At 42.9% G+C, this 22,709-nt stretch overlaps 5 protein-coding genes across 6 annotated transcripts; 4 read left to right on the top strand and 1 right to left on the bottom strand.

The window, feature by feature from the left end:
* The first annotated feature begins 283 nt into the window (after window positions 1–283).
* Window positions 284–19,143, top strand: LOC130696566 (vitellogenin-2-like). 2 transcript variants are annotated; one of them, XM_059495477.1, is made up of 15 exons: window positions 284–416; window positions 532–555; window positions 617–762; window positions 843–1,028; window positions 1,112–1,279; window positions 1,346–1,588; window positions 1,652–1,911; window positions 1,977–2,213; window positions 2,277–2,445; window positions 2,504–2,893; window positions 2,952–3,175; window positions 3,234–3,447; window positions 3,503–5,995; window positions 6,065–6,409; window positions 19,132–19,143. In XM_059495477.1, the coding sequence occupies exons 1-14, from the start codon at window positions 383–385 to the stop codon at window positions 6,404–6,406; spliced, it is 5,130 nt and encodes a 1,709-aa protein (XP_059351460.1). In that variant the 5' UTR covers window positions 284–382; the 3' UTR covers window positions 6,407–6,409; window positions 19,132–19,143. The 2 variants fall into 2 exon arrangements, with proteins under 2 accessions (XP_059351460.1, XP_057375632.1); XM_057519649.2 differs by lacking the exon at window positions 19,132–19,143 and having other exon boundaries at window positions 6,065–6,623.
* On the top strand, window positions 6,694–7,980 carry LOC130696641 (tRNA wybutosine-synthesizing protein 2 homolog). The gene is made up of 3 exons (XM_057519745.2): window positions 6,694–6,997; window positions 7,075–7,225; window positions 7,294–7,980. The coding sequence occupies exons 1-3, from the start codon at window positions 6,694–6,696 to the stop codon at window positions 7,922–7,924; spliced, it is 1,086 nt and encodes a 361-aa protein (XP_057375728.2). The 3' UTR covers window positions 7,925–7,980.
* On the top strand, window positions 8,174–9,865 carry LOC130696636 (MYG1 exonuclease-like). The gene is made up of 6 exons (XM_057519739.2): window positions 8,174–8,260; window positions 8,313–8,585; window positions 8,642–8,828; window positions 8,892–9,106; window positions 9,171–9,567; window positions 9,632–9,865. Exons 1-5 carry the CDS (start codon window positions 8,229–8,231, stop codon window positions 9,562–9,564), a joined length of 1,101 nt encoding a protein of 366 aa, XP_057375722.1. The 5' UTR covers window positions 8,174–8,228; the 3' UTR covers window positions 9,565–9,567; window positions 9,632–9,865.
* Window positions 9,554–11,152, bottom strand: LOC130696634 (beta-galactoside alpha-2,6-sialyltransferase 2-like). Its single transcript, XM_057519736.2, has 4 exons — window positions 10,425–11,152; window positions 10,167–10,366; window positions 9,928–10,102; window positions 9,554–9,864 (listed from the first exon to the last, which is right to left on the bottom strand). The coding sequence occupies exons 1-4, from the start codon at window positions 10,942–10,944 to the stop codon at window positions 9,617–9,619; spliced, it is 1,143 nt and encodes a 380-aa protein (XP_057375719.1). The 5' UTR covers window positions 10,945–11,152; the 3' UTR covers window positions 9,554–9,616.
* On the top strand, window positions 12,944–22,533 carry LOC130696670 (soluble guanylate cyclase 88E-like). The gene is made up of 17 exons (XM_057519777.2): window positions 12,944–13,271; window positions 14,579–14,804; window positions 15,498–15,624; window positions 16,725–16,879; window positions 16,947–17,152; window positions 17,676–17,799; window positions 17,887–18,001; window positions 18,082–18,208; window positions 18,265–18,469; window positions 18,976–19,122; window positions 19,193–19,325; window positions 19,688–19,768; window positions 19,861–19,887; window positions 20,018–20,137; window positions 20,373–20,594; window positions 20,898–21,137; window positions 21,217–22,533. Exons 2-17 carry the CDS (start codon window positions 14,637–14,639, stop codon window positions 21,642–21,644), a joined length of 2,625 nt encoding a protein of 874 aa, XP_057375760.1. The 5' UTR covers window positions 12,944–13,271; window positions 14,579–14,636; the 3' UTR covers window positions 21,645–22,533.
* The last annotated feature ends 176 nt before the right edge of the window (window positions 22,534–22,709 follow it).

The raw sequence follows: 22,709 nt of genomic DNA, 5'->3' as shown, positions 1-22,709 counted from the left end.
TCTGCAGTGCGGTGACCAACACGGACCGATCTTTCGGTATCCATTTTTTTCCCCAGCTAAAACATGCGTTGACTTTAATAACTAAAGTCTAATGAGTAACTCAATAGCGGATGATAGGAGTGATCCAGATGTGCTGATGCTAATGAATGCATAACACGCGATGTAGCAAACGTGGATAAGGGTCTTGTGCAAAGTGCCAGATGGCAGATTCAGCGAATTTATTGTTTGTGTTGATAATCAACGATTTGGGGTTGTTTCGACCAAAGGAAAAATAATACGAGTGATTGCGTATTATCTTCATTTTACTTGGCTATTTAAGAGGCGATGGAGCGGTCGAATCGCAGCACAAGTCGTTTGAAGAGGCTTGGGCATAGACGTCGAGATGGGCAAACTGCAATCATCTCTCCTTGTTTTGTGTAAGTTATTCACAAAATTTATTTAATGCATTCTTTCTTAAACGTATTCGGCCATCCTAATTGCTTTTTGGTTATCCATTTTTTTTTTTATATATATCGATCGATCACACTCTAGCGGCGCTGTTGTGCCTGACTTTGGGTAAGAACTTTTAAATCTTATTTCTTTAAATATTACTAATTCATTACATCGTTAATTGCAGGATGGGAACCGGGCACTCAGTACGTGTACAAATACACCGGTCGCTCCGCAGCTGGCGTGTACGATCTTAAGCAGCAGAACGCTGTGATTGAACTGCAAAGCCGCGTCATCATTCAAAGCATCGATGAGAGCACCATTGTCGTCAAGGTACTTTGTTTGATTCACTTTAACTTTTGTTCCAGAAATTTCATTTTTATTTGAAACTTTAATTCCTTGTTGATGCCCAGTTGACCGATGGACGCATTAAACGTAACGGAAACTTCGTGGAGAACCCTTACTTCCAGGGTGAAGTCAGCGACAGTGGTTACGTCATCCAACCTGCTCACCCTGAAGAGATTGAAGGTGAGGAGGACCAGTTGGTCAATGATGAACACTTTGGAGCTCCTTTCGTCGTCTCCCATAACAAGGGATCGGTGAGTAGAAAATAAGATAAAATTTTATTTATTTTCAAATTTCTATGACATTTAAATTTATGTTCGCTTTCATTCTTTCACAGGTCACCGGAATCAAAATCGGTGCCGAAGAGCCTTTGTGGATCGTCAACTACAAGAAGAGCATTGCCAGCCAGTTGCAATTTGACATCACCGGTGTCCGCCGTGATGGCATTTTCAACTATGAATCTGTCCCCGCCGAGGAAGAAACGAAAACTTTCACTGTCTTCGAGGTACTTAACGAATAAATCTTTGTGATTTTTAAATATCCCCAAACATAAAATTATAATTATTTAAAGGATTCCATTAGCGGTGATTGCAGCACTACCATCTCCGTGACTCGCTTGCCCCTCGCTCAAGTCTACATCACTGATGCTTTCAAGTTGGGTTCATTCGACGCCATTTGCAAGGACAAGCCCGTCTACAAGATCGTCAAGACCAAGGACTTCAACCGCTGCCAGCACAACCCTGTCTGGGCCACTGCCAATCCCGCTACCCACAGCTGCGATTTTGGCAAGACTGATTGCGGTAACTTCATGAAGGTAATTTAACATTTAAATTCTTATTAGAAATGTGCCAAATTAACTACAGAATAAATTATACAGCGTTCCACAATCTACAAATACGTCGCTTGTGGAGAGTCTTTCCCCAAGCTCACTTACGTCCATGCCAGTGGCTTCAGCGATTTGGCGATTCAGCCCTTCGCCACTGAAACCAAAGAATTGACCAACTCTGTTATCATTGACTGGTCTTTGGAGAAGATGGAGAGCGTCAGCTCACGTTTCGCTTCCCCGTCCTCACCCAAGGAACACAAGAGCTTGTCTTATGTCTTCGGTGACTTCCACCAAGTGAATCACGATGGAACGTAAGTACATACGGTTACAGACGTATATGGAAATTAATAAGTTAACTTCGAAAATTCAAATACAGCCCCGCTCAGCCCAACTTGGTCGACGCTTACATCAACAGCCCTCTTCCCGTTTCGGCTCTGCACAAGAACATTATCGCTGCCCTGCGCACCGTCGCCAAGGATCTGAAGGAGACCCCCGATTCCGAGAAGGACAACCTGGAACGTTTGGCCGTCATTGGCCGCGTTCTGTCCATGTTCTCTTTGGACGAGTTGAGATCCTTGTGGCAAGAAGTTAAGTCCTTGGATTACCCCACCATGTGAGTTACTTAAAATTAAAAGAAAATCCATTTATCTAATTATGTAAATTCTTCTTGCTGCAGAACCTTGTTCGTCGATTGCCTCGTCCAGTCTGGCAGCAACCCCGCTATTATGTTGATCAAGGAATTGATTGAAACCGAGCAAATCACCGGAGCTAAGGCAACATGGGCTTTGGCTGCTATCGGCTACTTTGCAAAGACTCCGACCCGCGAGCTCCTCCACGAACTTGTCGTAATTACAATCGAATTCATTCCCATTTCTCGTTTGCTAAATTTGATGTTTGTTCTAGAATCTGTTGAAGTCTCGCCCTGTTCAGGCCAATACTGAGATGAAGCAGACCACTTTGGTTACCATCGCTGATCTGTTGAACGCCGCCTGTGGATCTCGTTTCATGGCCGCCAAGCGCTTCCCCGTCGCCGTTTTGGGTGATTTCTGCGACCGCAAGGACACCGTCATCATCGATGAGTTCTTGCCTCTGCTCGTTAAGGAGCTCGAGTCCAGCCAGTCCACCGTCGATCGCATTGTCGCTTTGGCCGCTTTCGGTTCTCTCGGCGTCGAGGAAATCGTCCCAGTTTTGCTGCCCATCATCCGCGGTACTTCCGGTCAATTCGATGACACTGCCGAGCGTGTCCGCGCCATCCTCTCCCTCCACCGCGTCGTTTTCGTCGTTCCCGAAAAGGTAAATCACAATCATCGTGACAGAAAGGGCTTCTATTAACAGAGTTTTGAATTTCCAGATCCATCCCATCTTGATTAACTTGGCCAGTAACACGGCCGAACGTGCTGAAGTTCGCATGGCTGCTATGAGTCTCTTGTTCATGTCCAATGCTCCTCAATCTATTTGGCAGAAATTCGCTTCTAGCACTTGGTTTGAACCTAACCGTCAAGTTGCTGCATTCACCCGCAGCCTGATTGGATCCATGACCAACATGCCCCCATCTGTTCCTTTCTTGGAAGAGCTGTAATATTTATTTCGTACGTCCCTTTGTATAAATTTTAATCATTATTATTCTTTTTAGGGTCCAGAAGGCTCGCGTTGCCTGGCCCATGGTCAAGCCCGCTCCTTTCGGTCTTCCCTACTCTTTCGCCGATATCCGCTCTTCCTACCTGGATGAGGGTATCGCCGTCATGATGCACACTCCCAGCTACCGCGTCGCTGATGAGCACTGGCCCGTTTTGTTGGGCAACCGCTACTTCTACCAGCTCGGTCCCTTCACCGCCGATGCCGGCAGTGTAAGAAAAATACAAATTCAGATGTTGTTCGTTCTGATGGCAAATTGATTTATAGGTTTACCTGTGGAACTACAACATGTCCGAAGTTTGGCAAAACATTTTCGGCAAACTTTTCGGCCGTCTCACCAACAAGTATGAAAGCATGTCATCACACAGGGCTGGTGAAAAGGGTGAAAAGCTGAGAGGCATCTGGGATGAGCTGAACGCTACTCCTCGCCCCGCTGACAAGCGCGCCGGTCTCTTGCACATCAACTTGATGGGCTCGATCAACCGTTTCATCAACCTCGAGAAATTCGAAGAGTCCATCCCCACTTTCATGGCTGAGGCCATGAAGTACCAGAACATGCCCTACGAAGTCAGCGTCACCAAGTACCGCATGTTGGCCGAATACAACATCCGTTTCCCCACCGAGTTGGGTCTGCCCATGCGCTTCTTGGCCACTCTGCCCATCCTCGTCTCCATGCAAGGAAACTTGAAGGGTGACGGTAAGGGTGGCATCAAGTCTGATGTCAGCGCTGAACTCAGCTGGAAGTTGAGCTCCGAGATTCGCGTTGAAATCCCCTTCAACGGTAACTACATCGCTACCGGTGTTGATGTCCGTGTTGATTCCCGCGCCCCCAAGGAGCTGAACTTCAACTACAATCCTAATAACGGCCAGATGAAGGTTACCTGGACTCCTGGCACTAAAGTCACTGACCTCTTCTATTACCACGTCAAGCCTTACACTGTCACTCGCAATGTCGCTGATAGCATTACACCAACCCTCGAGGATCATGCCACTAGCATCATCAGCGTTACCAACAAACCCATCAAGCGTGAATACTCTCTGGCTGACCGCTTCGGTGTTAACATCAAGCTCCAGGAACACAACGAAGTCGACTTTGTTGACAAGATGGCTTACTTCGAAGCTTTCCAGAAATGGGACATCAACGGTTTCTCTAATCTTGGATTCGTTCCCTTGGAAATCCACAATATGAAATACGTTTTGCGGTACGAACCATCCGGCACTCGTGCCCGCTCTGTTTCTACCTACTTCCAATACCAATACGCCACCAAAACATGCGAGCACACCGTCGTTTACGAGTCGGGATCCACCCAATCCAGGGTTCCATCGGAGCCTGAGGTGCTTTCCAGCAGCACTATTGCTCCTGAATTCCGCCCCGTTCTCGGACGTCTCTTCAAGAACCTGGAAAGCGGTAACGCTCACCTCATGAAAGCCGGACTCGTTGCCGAGCAAAAGGATGGATCTTTCATTTTCTTCAACGCCACTGTTGGTGTATCGAAGAATGCTTGGTTCACCAAGGACTTTACCGATATCCAAATTGAAAAGTACACCACTTCAGGCCCCAGCGCTCGTGCCAACAAGAAGGTCGATTTTGCCCTCTGCTACACTGCTGTCCGCAACTGGAACAAGCCTCCCACTTACGGATTCAGCAAGGATGTTCTCTACATGACCGAGGAGGATCACATCGCCTTCGGTGAGCAATGCGACCAGAACAAGATCCGCTTCAAGGCTAAGGTCTACCGCGACGACTACGCCGCCAAGGCCGCCATGTACAGCCCTGCTGGAAAGCAGTGCCAGAAGGATTTGGCCACTGGATTCATGTACGGCAGCCCTGCTTGCACTGAAGCCCGCCTTATGGACCAGACTTACAACAACTACGAATTAACCGCTGAAGCTGATTCTTTGTCTGAGACTGATAACTACTGGTTGAACGCTGCCCGCCAATTTATCAACTTCAGAATGTATCCTTTCACCGTGAAACACATCCAAGGACAGTCCAACCCTGCCAACCGTGCCACCTGGACCATCAAACGCGATCCATACACTGGTGCCAGCAACATGACCTTTGTCCGTCCCAGCGAAACTATCGTTGCCGTCAATTTCCGTCGTGGAGATGAATCTGTTAACCAATGGGCTCGTTTCTCACCGCTGACTTTCGCTTATTCGAAGGTCTTCTACCCTCTGAACGCCGGAAGCAACTTCATCCGTGATGCTGCCAGCTTGACTTCTGGAGCTGTTTCCGAGTCCAGGTGCTACGTTGGACCCGATGCCGTCTACACTTTCGATGGTGCTTTCTACAACTACACCGTCGGCGATTGCCCCCATGTCTTGATGACCGATTGCCACAAGCAATCCGAAATCGCCGTCACTGCCCACCAGGGACATGATGGACACAAGATCGTCACCGTCATCTACGGCAAGGACACCGTCGAGTTGGACCCTACCGGCTACGTCACCATCAACGGCGCCAAGCAAGAATTCAAGAACTTGGAACAGGAGAGCCGCTTCGAAATCCGTGAGGAAGGAGACAAGGAAATCAAGGCTGTTGTCTATCCCCATGCTGACAGCGTCATCATGGAGATCAAGAGCTTGCACTTCTTCGTCAAGGTCCAGGGATCTCACGTCGAGTTGACTGCTCCTCAACATCTGCGTGGCAGGACTTGCGGTGTCTGTGGTGATTTCAACCAAGAAGTTGCCGGTGAATTCAAGACTCCTCAACGTTGCGCCGTTTCTGAAGGCGAACTTATGGCCGCAAGCTTCAGGGTTAGATTCACATTTTATTTTAATATTACCTTCTGATCGATTACTAATGAATGTTGTTTACTTTCACAGCTGAGCTCTTCCAAGGAATGCTCTGCTTCAAACGAGGACAGTGAGATCTCTCGCCGTCTTGAGAAGGAGACCGAAACTTGCCAGCCGATCGACCAACAATATCACACTCACCTCCCCGAATACGACACCAATGCCCCTACCAAGTGCACCCGTTTCGAGAAAATCACCCACGAGGGTGTCTCAGCCAAGGGTCAATGCGAGTCTGTTGAATGGAGTGCCGTCTGCCAGCCCGGCTGCAAACCTTTCATGATGGTCAGCAAGCCCTTCACCTTCAAGTGTCAAGGAGAGTTGCAAGACTTTGTCAGCTCACTCACTGTGCCAAGCACTTGTATCGCTGCCTAAACAGTTAACTGTTCTTAGTGTAGATATACAGTGCGAGATTTTGTGTTTTATTCAATTATTTCTTGGCTGTTCTTGCTCAAATTCGTTTGAAATGGTCGAGTTTTACTCTTGTCAAACAGCTCTCGTGCACGTGGTTGATTTGTATAACTTGGTTTATGAAGAAAATATATCAATAGTGGGTATTGCATCTTGAAAGTAAACCTATTGTCTTGCAAAAGTGGTCAATCGGTTGTCATAGACTACTAAAATCTTACATTCTACTCTTACCATTTCTTACGGATGGTCTTATGTATTATTTGGGAAATACAATATTTACTTTGCTGACAACGTTGTATTGTTTTGGTTTCGTATGTCAAACTAGCGAAATGCCGCCAACTTTATCGAACAACCGTGGTATTTTGAAACCAATAAAGAAAAGTCCTTCTGATCAGATACGACAGTTGGCCTCAGATTTATTGCAGAAGTCAGGTAGATTTTCTGATGATATTATTGAAAATCTGATTCAAGAATTACCTCACAAATGGGAACGTCATGGCGATTTGATAATGATTCCACAACGTTCACTTAGAGACGCAAATTGGAAGATATTCGGTAATTAGTGTAATTTAAAATGGTACCTTGTTCTGGCTTAAATTCAAATAAAACTCAAGCTTTATTAACTATTTTAGAGAAAGAAGTTTTTCAAATTATCTGTGAAACTCTCAAAATTACTAGAATAGCGAGGAAGAACCCTGTCAAACCAGATAGTTATAGAAGCTCTAATGTAGAATTGCTATGGGGAAATAATGGAATTGTGCATCATGTGGATAATAAGATAAGGTAATTTTAATTTGTTGGAAAATCTTGATCAAATTCATTTTAAAACCATAATATTGTTGTCTTGTCAGGTACCAATGGGACATAACTAAGTGCATGTTCAGCATTGGAAACATCACAGAAAAGCTGCGAATAGCAAGGTTTGATTGTTCCAATGAAGTTGTAGTCGACTTATTTGCTGGTATAGGATACTTTACACTTCCATATTTGATTCACGCAAAAGCCAAACATGTTTATGCTTGTGAAATGAATCCTGATTCAGTAGAAGCACTGAAATTGAATTTGAAAAGCAATGGTGTTGATGACAGATGTACCATCCATTTTGGCGATAACAGAATCACTGCACCTAATAATGTAGCAGACCGAGTGAATCTAGGATTGATCCCTAGTTCGGAACTAAGCTGGGAAGTAGCGTGCCTTGCATTAAAGAACGACATCGGAGGAGTATTGCATATCCACGCTAACATAGATTCAAAAACTCCAAAAACTGAACAAAACCACAGGAATAATAAACCCCAATTCAAGTATGCTGAATGGGAGTTATGGACCAACCATACAGTATCCGCTATCGAACAAATTTTGCTCCGTGTAAAATCGTGCAAATGGAAAGTTGCTGTTCTTCACCTAGAGCATGTTAAATCTTATGCCCCACATGTTGACCATGTCGTTCTTGATGTTGAATGTAGACCTAACGTCGGTTGAGCGATTTCCGTCATTATCTTGTCAGTCTGTTCACGACTACCCACCACTTTGCACTATTGGCTTGTATGTAAAAGTATCTGCAATAAAATGCAATGTCATTAAAAGCCTAAGATTTTCAGGTTTGTTACTTTTTCTTTCTTTTATTATTTTTATTACAACTTAAAAGCTAAAGGTTGTAAAATATAATTGTAATGAGTTCTTTTGCAATTTTACAATTTCGCGCCAATTTTGCTTCTGTTTAGTAGCACTCTACCGTCAGCGACCAATTACGTACGAAATTCTTTTGCAAGCTCCGTGCATCCGCATGCAGTCCACGTTTCGAAGTTTGTTTTACAGGTATTAAATTTCTTAGTTCTGCTTTAACCATAGTATTAAAATGTCATTTCAGTTTTTCTAGACGTCCTGTATCTTACACAAAGTGCAAGCTACTGCCAATGAGCGTCGAAAAAAAGATGAACGACCGTAAAGTGATCGGTACACACGATGGAAAATTCCACTGTGATGAAGTTCTTGCATGTGCAATGCTCAGATTGCTCCCACAATATGCAGATGCTGTCGTGAAAAGGACTCGCAACCCCACTATTTTAGAAACCTGTGATATTGTTGTTGATGTTGGAGGTGTTTTTGATCCCAGTATACACCGCTACGACCATCATCAGAGGTAGAAATCTTGGATTAAGCCTAAAATTTTCTGTTGCTTACGTTGTTTTCTGACAGAGTATTTCAGGAATCCTTTTCTTCCTTGAAACCAGGATTTCCATGGGTGACAAGGCTTTCAAGTGCTGGATTGGTCTATGTTCATTTTGGTCAAGAAATTGTATCTCAACTGCTAGGCATCCCCATTGAGTCTGAACTAGTGCAAGAAACTTATAAGAGGGTTTATGAAGGCTTCATTGAGGAAATTGTAATGCTTTTCTCCTCAATTGTGAACATTTTTTATTTAAATGTAATGTGTATATTTGTTTAGGATGCAATTGATAATGGAATTTCAACACATGATGGACCAGCACGTTACAAAATTACAACAAACCTGAGCTCCAGAATTGGAAATTTAAACCCAAAGTGGAATGAAACAGAAACTGATGAAGATGTTTCCACCAAGTTTAACCAAGGCATGGAGTTGGCTAAAGAAGAATTCTTGGATAAAGTTAATTATTTTTCCAAATGTTGGTGGCCTGCTAGGTAAACAACCTATAAAATCTAAATCTTTGTTTAAATTAATCTGTTTTTTTTTCTTGCAATTTAGGAAATTGGTTGTTAATGCAATCGAGGACCGTTTTTCTGTCGACGAAAGTGGTCAAATAATCGAACTTAAAAATGGAGGTTGCCCATGGAAAGAGCACTTCTTCGAGTTAGAGAAGAAAATGGGACTAGATGTAGCTGACAAGCAGATATTATACTGCATATTCCCCGATACCAGTGGCAGTTGGAGAATTCAAGGCGTTCCACTTTCTTCCCACTCCTTTGATCTTCGAAAAGCTCTACCCGATCAATGGAGAGGTCTACGTGATAAGGAATTGGACAACATGTGCGGTATTGATGGATGTGTCTTCATCCACGCCTCGGGATTTATTGGAGGCCATTCAACACGTGAAGGAGCGCTGGAAATGGGTAGGAAAGCTCTTGCTATTGCAAGTTAAAAGGTACCGTGTAATGTCATTTAGTTACGACAAATACACGTTTAAAACAACGCTACTCTTGCTGTAGCTGACTAGGGAATCCTGGAATACGGACATATCCATTAACAAAAATCGCGTGGTCGTCTGCAGGATTAAGTGAAAGGACAAGCAACTTTTCTGCCGCTAATGGGTGCCAATCACCCATAGTGCATCCTACGTCTTCATTGGTGTCGTAGTAATGACAGCGCTTTGTCATCCGCAACGAAGGGACAAACTCGATCATGTCTACATAGTCGCAGAAGGACAGTGTCAAAGCGAGGCCTGCAGGAAAAGATCAACTATGAAAAGGTACCGAATTCCGCCTTTAAGTGGGCATTATTATACCAATAAATCCAGATGACGGTGGGTTAGGTGGGATGGGCAGTGGGCTGTGTAAGCTTAGGTAATCCCACAAGTCCCAAAGTCCTCGCGGGTCCATTAAGTGCAAGTCTTCGTCTTGAATTTGCCTTCTCCTTGAGAAGAAAGCATCTACGAAGGGGAAATCGGGATTGCACGCCCACTGTTTCCGTTGGTAGAAAATGAGTGTTCGTTGCTCATTAATTGTTACTTAAGCTTTATCACACCTGCTCCAGAGTCGCGTTGTATTTGGAAGGGTCCCAGACGAGGAGAGAAACGTTTCTGTAGAGGGACGAATTGAAGAAGTTGAATTGTGGTTTGGACAGAATCTGTGAATTGAGGATCCGTAAAGATGTCTTGTTGCCAACGTCGACTTCGAATCCCATTGTAGGCGCATTGTTAAAACGAACAACGTAATCGTGGCTGTCTGTAAGATAAGATGCTGTTTATTTTAAACTGTAAACATGCAAAATTCGATGGATTACCTATGAAGTTTCCCAAATCGGAATCAAGTAGTGCACCTGCACTAGAAACGATAGCACAACTGCCATAACGTTGCTGGAATGATTGAGGATTTCTGAGTAAATGCTTCTCTTTGGGAAAAAAATTGGTGGAGGAAGTCAGAGTGTGAAAATGTGATTTCTCGAGACTATTTTGAAGGTTTTCCAGTAACACCAATGGTGATAAATCTTTGAGTTTCTTAGTGCCAAAAAACCTTGCCTGGTTCAACGTGAAGTGTTTGGACGAAACTTTCTGTTGAAGCAGGGACTGTCTCAGTTGAGAAATTACTCTGTGCTTGTGAGATGTAAGCTTTTCTCTAAGATTGACACGATGGTGGGGACCATCTTGAATGTGGGAGGATGAAGTGTCAGCAGCAGGTTGAACTCTTGTGGGAATCTGTTTAGGGTGATAATGCACAGCTAGTACAACGTAGCAGATTGTTGCTGCTGCTGCAAGGTTTATACCAAGCCACAGGAGAACTGAACTCTGCTTCATTTTTGACATAGGAAATTAAGACTGTAACAATGAGGGCTGCCATGAAACTATACTACTAAATGGCAAAGAAATTTTTCGAGTTATTAAGTGATGAAACACAGTTAATGAGATCTTCTAGGTGTTTCTTTTCTTTTCGTTTTAATGTCTACATGTCAAATGAATTTAAGCTACCAACCGATATTTACGTTATTCGTTTCTTGTGTTACTAAACCGAATGCAGTCGACAACGCCGCGTTGCCAGACGGTGTAAAAGAAACGCACACTTTCCTTTTTTCTTAAAAAACCAAAGTGGGGAATATCTTTTGACATTTTTCGTGCAACTGCTAACGAAGCACATCATTTACGTAGTCAATGAATCGCGGAAGTTCAATTAGACTTTGATCTTGAACAAATTCCCTTTACGTAATGTGCGGAAACGTGCGTGTCGGGCAAGCGTAGCAGCACGAATTGGCACCTTGCCTCTTGGTCTCATTAGCGAGAGCCTTTTCAATCCGTTTCTATTAAAAGACGCATTCAATTCTTTTTTTTTCTTCGCTTCCCAATGCAATTCATTAGCAGTTTTTTGTATCTTAATTAAAGCACCAATCAATTATACTGTTTTGTTTCCGTGACAACTTTTCAAGCGAAGTTGGTGTGTCTGAAAAAAAAAGACGGATGGGCTGCTCATATAGACAACCTTATCCTGGAGACTGTTGTATGTGCGTGCCATGTGCATTCCCAATGGAACACCCTTTTTTTTCAATTTTCAAAGAGGTCTAACATTTCTATTCTCTGTTAGTCTGAATTGCTGATTTTCTGGCATTATAATACTGTTTCTAGAGTTAGAGATACATGTGAAGAATCGAGGAAGTGAAAGGAGAACACCAATCCGCACGTTTGCTTACGAAATGGTTTTGACACGGAGTAGAAGGGTGGGTAGGTGGTGAGTCTTATAAGATCGGTCGTCCGACCGCCTCTTTGGCACCAGACGTGAGACTCTTGGGGACGGACCAGGATCGATAAACAGGGAACAATCTAAAATCGATATCATCTGCTTTTTGTACTCTTCCCTTACTGCTTTGTCCAATATTGTTCTTCTATTTTCTTGCCAACCTTGTCCGACGTCCGGGGAGAAACTGAATTACTTTTTGAATTCAATTCTGGCGATCCCCCATTTTTGTTGGCTCTCGTCTTGTGCGTCTCGTGCTCCGCGGTTGCTGGGGTAAAGTAAACGCGCACAAGTGGCTGCCACGTTAGTCTTCCGAGTTGATCCAGTGGGTGCGTGTCACATGCAACTATGGCACAGGTCGCTTTTTGCTATGACTTACTAGATATTACGTTTAGTACATCGCAAAAAAGACACGGAGCCATGATCTACATCTTGTATGCAGTGGCAACACAGGTCGGACATGTCTGCGAGCACGAAACCAGACACCATCTTTGAAAACTCCCCCCTTGTCTTGCATAATCGAAAATACTGGTAGATTCTCTTTCCAAGTGATTGATTTTGAGTCCCACGTTTTGTACGTATACGTTGAGGAAAGCGATACGACAGTATAACAAGATTCCCTGGCGGCAAGATCCTGCAAAATCCAATTGATTAGCTATAGATTGCTTGTACATGATATGGGAATGAAGTAAGATGTACGACATCTTTATGGGGCAGTCATTGGCCGGATGTAAACATTGGGTTGCATAACACTAGAATGATGTTGCAATCAAACGGAAAAGTCGCCTTGGTAATCAGACAAAGTGACAAGAGCACACACAGTGTCACAAGAAAGAATCAAGAAAACTTTGTTTGGTACCGCCCTTTTGTGTATTATGTAGCACGTGATATATGTATAGGGGTGCGTCGTCGTCGAAGAAGAGAACAAATGGGGAAAAAAAAAGACTATCGGATCGCGCGCGCAACCCACACAGCTTCCTCCGGGAGCAGAAGGACGCCTTCCTCAGACACTTAAAATATACACATCCAGCAGGTTTTCTTTTTCAGTCGTACTTGCTGGTGGATGCCGGTCGGACCTCTTGAGAGTTCACGCTTTCGGCCTGTTGTTTTGAATTTTTTTTTTGCCCACGTTGTGACGTTTGAAAATAACGTTTAAAAGAACTGATTACTTGTTATTGTTTGCGTGTTGCACGTGGCTGCGAACTGGATGTTTAAAACAAGTTTCTATTTTGATAATGAAGATTCAAGTGGACTTTATCGTGTTGTCTGGCTTCGTTTAGCATGTACTGAACGGAAAACAGAACCCCCTCCTTGAAAAAAGAAGAAGAACCCGATTATTTTTTCCGGTTTTCGTTTGAATTTAGTTTTTGTTTTGTGTGGCTACACGGAAGCCAGATATCAGCAACAGGTCAGGAACTAATTTTTCACTTTGATTTTCGATTATATTTTGTGTTTTTGAACCGTTGCGAGGGAAAAGACCGTTTTACAAGGAAAGGCATCTTAATTCTACGACAAATCCCACTCGCTGTTAAATGACCCGTGCATGGGTGAAAGAGAGGCAAACGGATGTGAACGGAATGGTGGTTACGGAAGGAGGGCGCGAGATTTATATTGCGTCACTGACGTCCATAAAGAATCATTGCTGACTGTTGGCCGCCATCTAATTGAAAATCTCGAGTTGGTGTATAGAAAACAGATCGACCGAAAACCACTTTCACTTTTGCTATATATTAGTATTATACTTACTTTACCTTTAAAGAAACAAAAACATGACTGTTATGCCCTAGCCAACGATCAAGACCTTTCCACTTATAGTGAAATGATTATTTTTTCCCGTTAAAGTTGCTTAACTCAAGTGGGAGATGGGTTTCAAGCTGACGCATTGCAACGTTGGGAGTGACTTGACGACCTTGTCGCGTCGTCTTTCTGTATCTGTGAATTTTGAACTCATTTAACCTTGCAATCGGTTTTAATTTATTTTCTATGAATTCTATTTAAATATCATTTTTTCGGGGAAATCTTTTAACTTCCGATTTGATATATAAGGACGATGTCACTTCGCCCGTTATTTCGCCCATTTCTAACCAACCATTCCCTAATGCCTAAGCACATCCATAAAAATAGCATTCTCAGTAAACATTCAAGAGATTTTTTTGAAATAACAATATCAAGATGTGGGAGAGGCAAAAAAAGGGGGATGGTATTTTTTTTTTTTTTTTTCAGTGGGGTTTCACCTCCATAGAAATACTTTAACTGGCGCACTAATTTAGTCTGCACCCTTCCTTTTTGAAAATGCGCTGTATGGCAATAGTCCACCTGGATCGCACTCTAATTTATCTCGAAAATTCGATGCAGGCTTTTCGAATGTGGCCCGGCGCTAAATTTGGCCGTTTTTATTTGTTTACGTCCACTTGTATGGCAAAGAGAAAGAGATTAGTTTGAAGCTTCACAGTTTTCTGGCGTCTACATGCAACGATCCGAGACAGAAAGTATGCGGATTTTTCGCGGATCGCGAATATGCAGATAGTTTTGCGTGATATTAACAGCGTCAGAAAAGCCTCTTAACTGTGTCTGCTTTCAAGGATATTGCACCGTGTTATGGTCAATCTATAAATTGAGGTTGTTAGGTCTGTCGTGTAGTAGCAAAATAGTGTAGTGGTTGGATTATATAACGACGTAACAATTTCTTGTTTTTTTGTTTTTATTTATTCTCAGGAAGAGGAGAGCGCATTCGAGTTCAACTACTTGTGGTGGGCGGAAGTAATCTGCTAAAATGTACGGTCTTTTGCTGGAGAGTCTTGCTTGCTACATCAAAGAGAATTATGGTGATGAAAAATGGGAGGAAATTCGAAGAGCAGCGGCTATCGAACACATCTCTTTTTCTACTCATCAAATCTATCCAGAGAACTTGATTCCGAAATTGTCGGCAAAAGCCATTGAGGTATGTACATTAGAACCATTATTTCGTTAGACGTAAATGCCCGCTTGTGTGATTAAAGCCTACTCAAAGGTGGGAGTTCAATGGACTCCCCTTTTTTTTATTTTGGCCTACGCCAACCGAATGTGTTTAAAAGGAGTGGATAAACGATTCGATCGCAGTTGGCCGGAAATCCCGGCAAACTTCGTTTCATATTGAGCAATGGAGTAACTTTAGGCCATTTCCTGTAACGCACTATCCCATTTTTTCTTTCTTTTTTTTTTTTATCGTATGGAGAATTCCAAATACGATGCATTTATCGATCGTTTTGATAACAGCTAAGAGATATGACAATGCCACGTGATGGCTTACAACGTTGCTCGAGTCTGTGGGCCTTGGATTGCAGAAATAACGAAAATTGCGTACCTGTAACTCGTCTATCAGATTGGCAATCACATAAACTTGGATTCCCATTAGGAAATTGTTAAACATTACATTTACCATATGGGTTAGATTGTCTCTTTTACCGGCTTACGCATTCCCTGTTTTATTTTGGTCCATCATTTCAAGATTTAATTGGTACAGATGTGATCAACAAGGTAAAATATTGGGGATTTAAAATTACCCTCCCGATAGTTATGGCCGTATTTCATTAGTATAATTCAAGTGAAATCGGGAAAAAAAATGCGTTCATCTTTATCATTTTTCTTTTTCAAGTTGCTGCAAGTTCCCGAACATCAATTCATGGCTCACATGGGCGAATACTTTGTGGACTTTGTCGGTCAATACGGGTACGATCGGGTCTTATCCGTCCTAGGCCGACATATGCGTGATTTCCTCAACGGTAAGCAAACCCTTAACATAATTAGAAACATTTTTTTATAGAAATTATATTCAAAAGCTTTAATGAAAGTAAAGATCAGATAGTGCTGTTTAACCTCGCGCTACGAGCTTTAGAGATTTTTTAATTAAATGACTTGTACCTTTATTGTTCGAGCAGCCTTAGGAAAGATTTGATACGATGTTAAAATGGCCATAGGGAGTAACGAAACCTCTTACTCTACAATGTGAAAACGTAGGAAAATAGGAAACAGATATCTTTTTTATAGACTCAACAGTTTGAAAGTCCAAGTGTGGTAACCATTCACCGTCGAAATACGTCCCCCTTTTTCAAGGAATCCAAGTCAAGTTGTTTGTTGTTGTCGTTCAAAGAAAAACAATTCGGCGTAACCGAGAAACCCTTTTTGTGTGCTTCACTTAGGCGGAATTTGGACGTAGTTTGTCGCCGTTTTCCTTGACCATGGCACGCTCGTAAATAACCCCGAGGATATCACAGCATTGCTATATTGCGTAGGGTTCGAGTTTCACCTGTACGTATTATGGATTTAAAAGCATTGAAAATAGCTTTCAAAGTAAAGCGTAGGCTGTGCAAGATATTCTTTTGGAACCCGTGAAACTGCGTAGCACGACACAAGTTTCGTTACCATGGAGACAGCATCAAGGAAGTGCATGTTGATCATTTTATACAAGTGCAGCCATGTATGCTAATGTTTTTTAAAAAAATGTGCGTGTTTTGGAGCTTTCAAACTAGCAAAGAGTTTGTCCCGGAATATTCCGACTTGCATCGCAATCTTGATAGATGTAGTTAACGACCCGTGACAAACCATCGGCCCGATCACAACGACTTTCAAAATGTTGGTCTGCACGCGATAAGATAGATTAGGGTCAATAGGGGAGCACATTGTGCAAACCAATTCGATTTGGTTATTGAGGATGTCTTGCACTTGAGGACGGGTCACATCAAATGACGTTTTAACTTCAGTTCGTATGAAAAGCTCGGCCCATTCGAAATGATATTGACTGATTTTGTTATTTTATTTACGAGTTAAAATCTGTGGCATGCTGGAAGCGAACTCTTAATTAACGTTATGTTGGCTCTAATAGGATTAGATAATTTGCACGAGTATTTAAAGTTTTCCTATCCACGGATGAGGGCGCCTTCTTTCTTTTGTGAAAATGAAACCAGCACCGGATTAACGCTTCACTACCGGTCAAAGAGACGTGGTTTCGTGCACTACACGATGGGGCAAATTAAACAGGTAATTCGATTTATGTATACGTACGTCAATGAATTCAACCAACCTGATACGCGGTTTTAAAAAAAAGGTTGGCAAAGAAATCTACAAATTGGATGACGTGGATATCACCATCGTCAAGGAAGAGATGCTCTTTGATATGCACGTGGTGACATTCAATCTCAAGTTTGATAATCGAGCGTTTTCGGCACTAACTGCGTTGGATCGCGAGGATCAATGCCTGCCGCTGAAAGCATCCATCTTTATCGACATCTTTCCGTTCTGCATTCTCTTCGGGTAACAATTCTTTGATTGTATTCGTTTGATTACGCTACCTTCGGGGCATGTAATTTCCGCAGCGATGGGTTTAGTCGAGCCCGAAATGAACGTAGGATCAATCACGGGTGCTATTCTTAGGGCTAGCACAATAGTTGCATGATAATCTTGACGAACATCAAATAACAAGCCAAAAAACTTATGCCTGTCAAAGTTTGCTGATGCGATTCCAAATGAATGTATCTACCGCGAACAATTTCTGTTTTCCTATCAAAGAGACACAGTGACAGCTGTGAAAGAGGACTAGATCTTTGGTTTTATGTGTAAGTCGGATGTCATCGGGCATTCTCTGTGAACCCAAATGCGATAGTGATGTGAGGGGGAGGGCGAGAAGGACTGATAAATGTTATGATCTTATCGATTTTTCTGTCTTTAACTGTCAAACCGCCTTGCGTGAAACAACCGCCACATGATAGGATTACTATTTATATATTTTTTTTTTTTTCATATTGTACATTGTGGACTCGGCAATCAAAATGATTAGATCTGACATGATCATTAAAAACATTGGGAATTCGCTAGCTCACATTCTTCCTGAATTAATTGGCCAAGACATTTCCGAAGTCTTTGATCTAACGCGCCCCCTGATCGAATTCAAATTCACATCGGTAAGCCTTTCACATGAATTTCAATTTTTTCGTTGAAATATCTAATTAAATGCGTTCCTCGGTGTGTGTGTGTGAAACGCGTTTTAGATATTGAAACGAACCAACAACATTTTCGAGCTGGTCTCGCAGCGATCGTTGGTAACTGGTGGGACCGAAATCACAGATGAAAATGAAGACCATTCTAGAAAGATTCATTTGAAAGGTAACTTTAAAATAACACAAATAGCTGAATAATGAATTGTTGAATAATCTGTGCAACTTTGTATTGGATAATGGAAACAGGACAAATGCTCTACATGGAGGAGTGGAGGATGATCGTCTTTCTGGGTACGCCACAGATGAACGATCTCGACGCCATGATTAGAGTTGGTCTGTACATCAACGACCTATCCATGCATGACTTTTCCAGGTAACTTGGTTTATCTTGTGAAGGGTTCTTCGAGTGGATGCCTTTGTTTTTTTCAGAGATCTGATGATGGCCGGGACGCAGCAGTCGGTGGAACTCAAGTTGGCACTCGACCAAGAACAGCAGAAATCAAAGAAGTTGGAAGAATCAATGAAAAAGCTCGACGAGGAGATGAAGCGAACCGACGAGCTGCTCTATCAGATGATACCCAAACTGGTGGCTGATCGGCTCCGGAAAGGCGAGAATCCAGTCGATACGTGTCAGGTGAGAACATCAACAAGATTATGGATACAGTAGATCAAATAACACCTCAGTAACCAAATAATCATGCGGATTTGGACGTGATAAGATGGCAAGCTCCGTCTTAGAGAAGTGGTTGTCTAGGAGATTCCTTTTTATTTTCTCTTCTTTTGCAACCGAAAAAGCTACAAAACTTCATTAGCGTTGTCGGCCCATCTACCGTGTGTCAGATTAATGCACACTGACAACATATTGCAACCATGACAAGGCAACAGAACTAAAGAATAATAATGAGAATCTGATAGGGAGTAGCTCTAACAAGCTCATTCCTACTATTACCAAGCGAGTGTCCTTTGTTTCTACGTCCCCGGTGGCTGTTGCTTTCTTAGCACGCCGTCAAAGAAACACAGTCTCATCTTTTGACGTCATCTGTGGCATTGCTAATAGATAAATAAAGAACCGGATAATGCTAGCCGGTTTTATTCTTTGTTAGAGTATACTAAATGTATAATTATTTCCATTTCCTCTAGGTTTTTGAATGTGTGACGATCCTTTTCAGCGACGTTGTGACATTTACGGAGATCTGCAGCCGCATCAGCCCCATGGAAGTTGTCTCAATGCTCAACTCAATGTACTCCATCTTTGATCGTCTCACCGAGCTCAACGGCGTATACAAGGTTTGCTAGAATGCTATTTGCACTTGCAGAGTGACAAACAAGATGAATAATTCACGCACAATTTTGGCAGGTGGAGACGATTGGTGATGCCTACATGGCAGTGGGTGGCGCACCCGTCAAAGACGCCCTTCACGCCGAACGAACGTGTGACATGGCTATGGATATGGTGGATGCTATACAGGACCTAACTGATCCGTCTACAGGTTCTCGCCCTTCTTCTTTTTTGTGTGTTCCCTATTGCATAAGTTTGTCCGTAGTACCAGATGTGTTATTGCGTTAGCTTTTCGGGATGCTTGGAAAGGATATGCAATTGTACCTCATGCTGTGTTACAAGTCAACGAAAACTTTCAGCCGAAAGTTATGTTCTTTTCAAAAGAGGGGGAAATCAATAGTGGCGTATTTGTTTTACCTGCAAGACGTGGTTATTAATATCTGGAACGATAGGTTTGATTTATGCAGAGGCTGTTTTATTGATGACTATTATGAGGCTGAATGATTGATAAACCCGCCGCACGGGGTACTATCTCTAATTCCTCGTAATAATCTGTATTACTTTCTGGAACAGGACAACATTTAAGGATTCGAGTAGGCATTCATTCTGGCGCTGTAGTGGCGGGCGTCGTGGGACTCAAAATGCCGCGTTACTGTACGTCGTGAAAAGAAACTTCTTACTTTATTATTTTTTAGATGTATTGACTTTATTTCTCATCTCTTCTTTTTTTTATGCTGTTCTTGAAGGTCTCTTCGGCGACTCTGTCAATACGGGTAAAAGACGATAGTGCCGGACCATTGAGTCCTAATCGCTTCTTTGGCCTTTATTTATGTTAGCCAACTAAGATTTTATGTGCGGATAATAAATCTACATTTCCTCTTTTGCATCGATGTACGACCATAGCGTCGAGAATGGAGTCGACGAGCGAGCCGATGAAAATCCACATTTCGCAGACCACCCACGAACTTCTCAGCCCCGACTATTCAACCGCCGATCGAGGCGAGATTGTCGTCAAGGGCAAAGGTAAAAACGACTCGCAAAATTTTTAATACCTTTTGTGTGTTGATGCGCTTGTAGCTAGTTACACTCGTATATTTTTGGATGCCCTGTGGCAATTCGCTATGGACCCGCCTTGTAATCATATTGCCTGCCATCCGCGGAAGTCGAACAAAAGACTATGGGTTGCTTTGACAACGCGCTGCAAAGAAGCAAGGATCAAATCTGAATTTAATATCGTCATATTCTTTATGCAATGCAGGTCAGATGAAAACTTACTGGCTGAACGGGAAGAAAGGACGATGCGCTTCTGACCGAACAGGTAGAATCTCCGCTGTTCCGGAAGAGTTGCAGGCGGAAGGCAGACCGGGATCGGTGGCTAATCGAAGATACAGCCCGGTTACCATGGACGATGTCACCATGGCTCGCAAAGGTGCGATCAGCGTGAGCAATCGTAGCAGTCCAGTTAGATTGGCCGCATCAGGTTGGGGCCGTCTTTTTTTTTATATAGTCCCGAAATTGAATCCGTCTTCACGATTTTTTTGGACATGTGAATTGATCTAATATGTCTATTGAAATGAATCTTGGACGAACATGTGCACGGCTAAAGCCGTTGGCAAGCACGCTTTAATTACGTCGAATTGTGATGAATGTAAATGGTTCATTACGATTTATTATTCCAATTGCAGCTGCATTGATCGGGGACAATCGAATTCAATTTGTGTTGATAAAATATTCAGCGGTTGTTTCTTTTTTAAGCTACGTCTTCCTTTACTTGCTATTGCAGGTGGATCTTTACGTGAGCCATCACTTCAGAGCCGACGCAGCATCAAAGAAATGGAGAAGGCGTTACAGACGCCGTTAAAATCAACTGTCGCAGGCAAGAGCAAGTTATATGACGATGTGATCCGAAACATCACTTCATCAGCCAGCAGTCATCTGGCGATTTCTGCAACTCCGTCTCCTTCGTTGCAATCGACAAAGCCATCGCCGCAAAAGTTTGATTTGAAGTTCATCTGTCCTCATGGTAACGCATATCAAACTAGTGAAATCCCCGCCAATTAAATTGCTAATGCAACGACTGTCGACCTGTTTTGTTCTATTAGCAACCAAAGCTCTCGGAGGAAAGAAATCGCCCATCACGGAAATAAACAGCCCCACGACGCCTCCAACACCCACAATCTCTTCATTGGCGCCTCATTCCAAAATTAACAACGCTCTACCAGATATTACTGTCAGTCATAATGGCATTAATAAAGACTCGCCAGCTGGTCTCCTCAATCCCGAAGTTCGGTCCGATGGTTTTACGGGCTTACCATTCAGTTTCCCGAGCGATGGGATACTTGAGAAGACGCACGATGGAAGTACAGCAGCGGCGGCTGCAGCAGCCGTTTCAGCCGCCGCTACTGCCATGGCGTCCGGCCTAGGCAACGAGTTTTGCTGCCCGAATTTCGTCGTTCGGCCACCGCGGCTCACCGTAACCATGACTTCTGCTGATGGGGATCCTAGGAGTGCCACGTGTGCTCTGCTGTGAATTCTATAAATATAATTCAATAGAAAACAACAACAAAAGACGGAAAGTTGTCACGGGAAATTAGAGATACAAACAAGTCACTCCAATCAACGGAAGCAAAGAAGGAAAGAAAAAGAAGGTACACTCACTCGGCATCCAGTCCACGAACGCTTATTGATTCCTTGACGTCTACAACAACACATTCCATCATTCTGTCGACCCCCCTCACAACTACCGAACGTCAAGCTAGAAAGGCTGTCCCAACACTGAAAGATTGAGCTATTTTCAGTAATGCCGTTGTTCCTTGGATTTGATGGAGTCATCAACATGTTGTCGGTTCTAACGGCTATCCCATCCTATTAAATTTGCTCTCTCTCCCTATCCACCGAAAAAGAAAAGAAAAACGAGAGAAAGAAGAAAATCAAGCGAACAACCTTCCTAGACATTTTGTAGGTTGAGATTCAAAGAGATTGACTATCTAATTGTATGATCTTTGTTGTGTAAAGCGTTTCCTCTTGCTGTTTTGGTTCACTTTGCTTTCTAGTCGATTATGTAACGTATCTATACGACGAGGATATCATATCATGTTGCTGCGCGTTTTTCAAATTGTTTTATACGAACGACGAAAACGAAGAAGCCCGACTGAGGAGCAGACGAATGCTTTCACCGGTTTGTCTATCTATATTTATTTATACATATATATGAAATGGTTTTTCTTTTTCCGTATCGAAATAGGAAATGATCGTAAACCTATATTTAGCTTTGTTCGAGAATCAAGACATTCTGGAGTGGTACATTCACCGTGCACAACCACTACCATATTGTCATCGCGCCAACCTAGTCAAGTTGTATACCCTCGCTCTTCCTGCCCTTCCACGCAGATCAATACAATCAATGACGTTCACAAGGAGTTCATGTCGGCGGTTTTTATCATTTTGGTTCTTCGCTTCGCTTTCCATGCAGATCAACAAGAGTGGTTTCCAGTTTAAGTGCCAGTGCCATCTATGGTCTGACATATCAAGCTGTATTCGAAATTTTCACTGCAGATGACGTTTGTTGTTTTTTCGCTCGACATTGATTCGAGTT

The sequence above is a fragment of the Daphnia carinata genome, chromosome 5, assembly GCF_022539665.2.
Source record: "Daphnia carinata strain CSIRO-1 chromosome 5, CSIRO_AGI_Dcar_HiC_V3, whole genome shotgun sequence".
NCBI classification, from domain to species: Eukaryota; Metazoa; Arthropoda; class Branchiopoda; order Diplostraca; family Daphniidae; genus Daphnia; species Daphnia carinata.
Note: the sequence above shows the minus strand (reverse complement) of the source record. Positions and strands in the feature narration are given on the sequence as shown.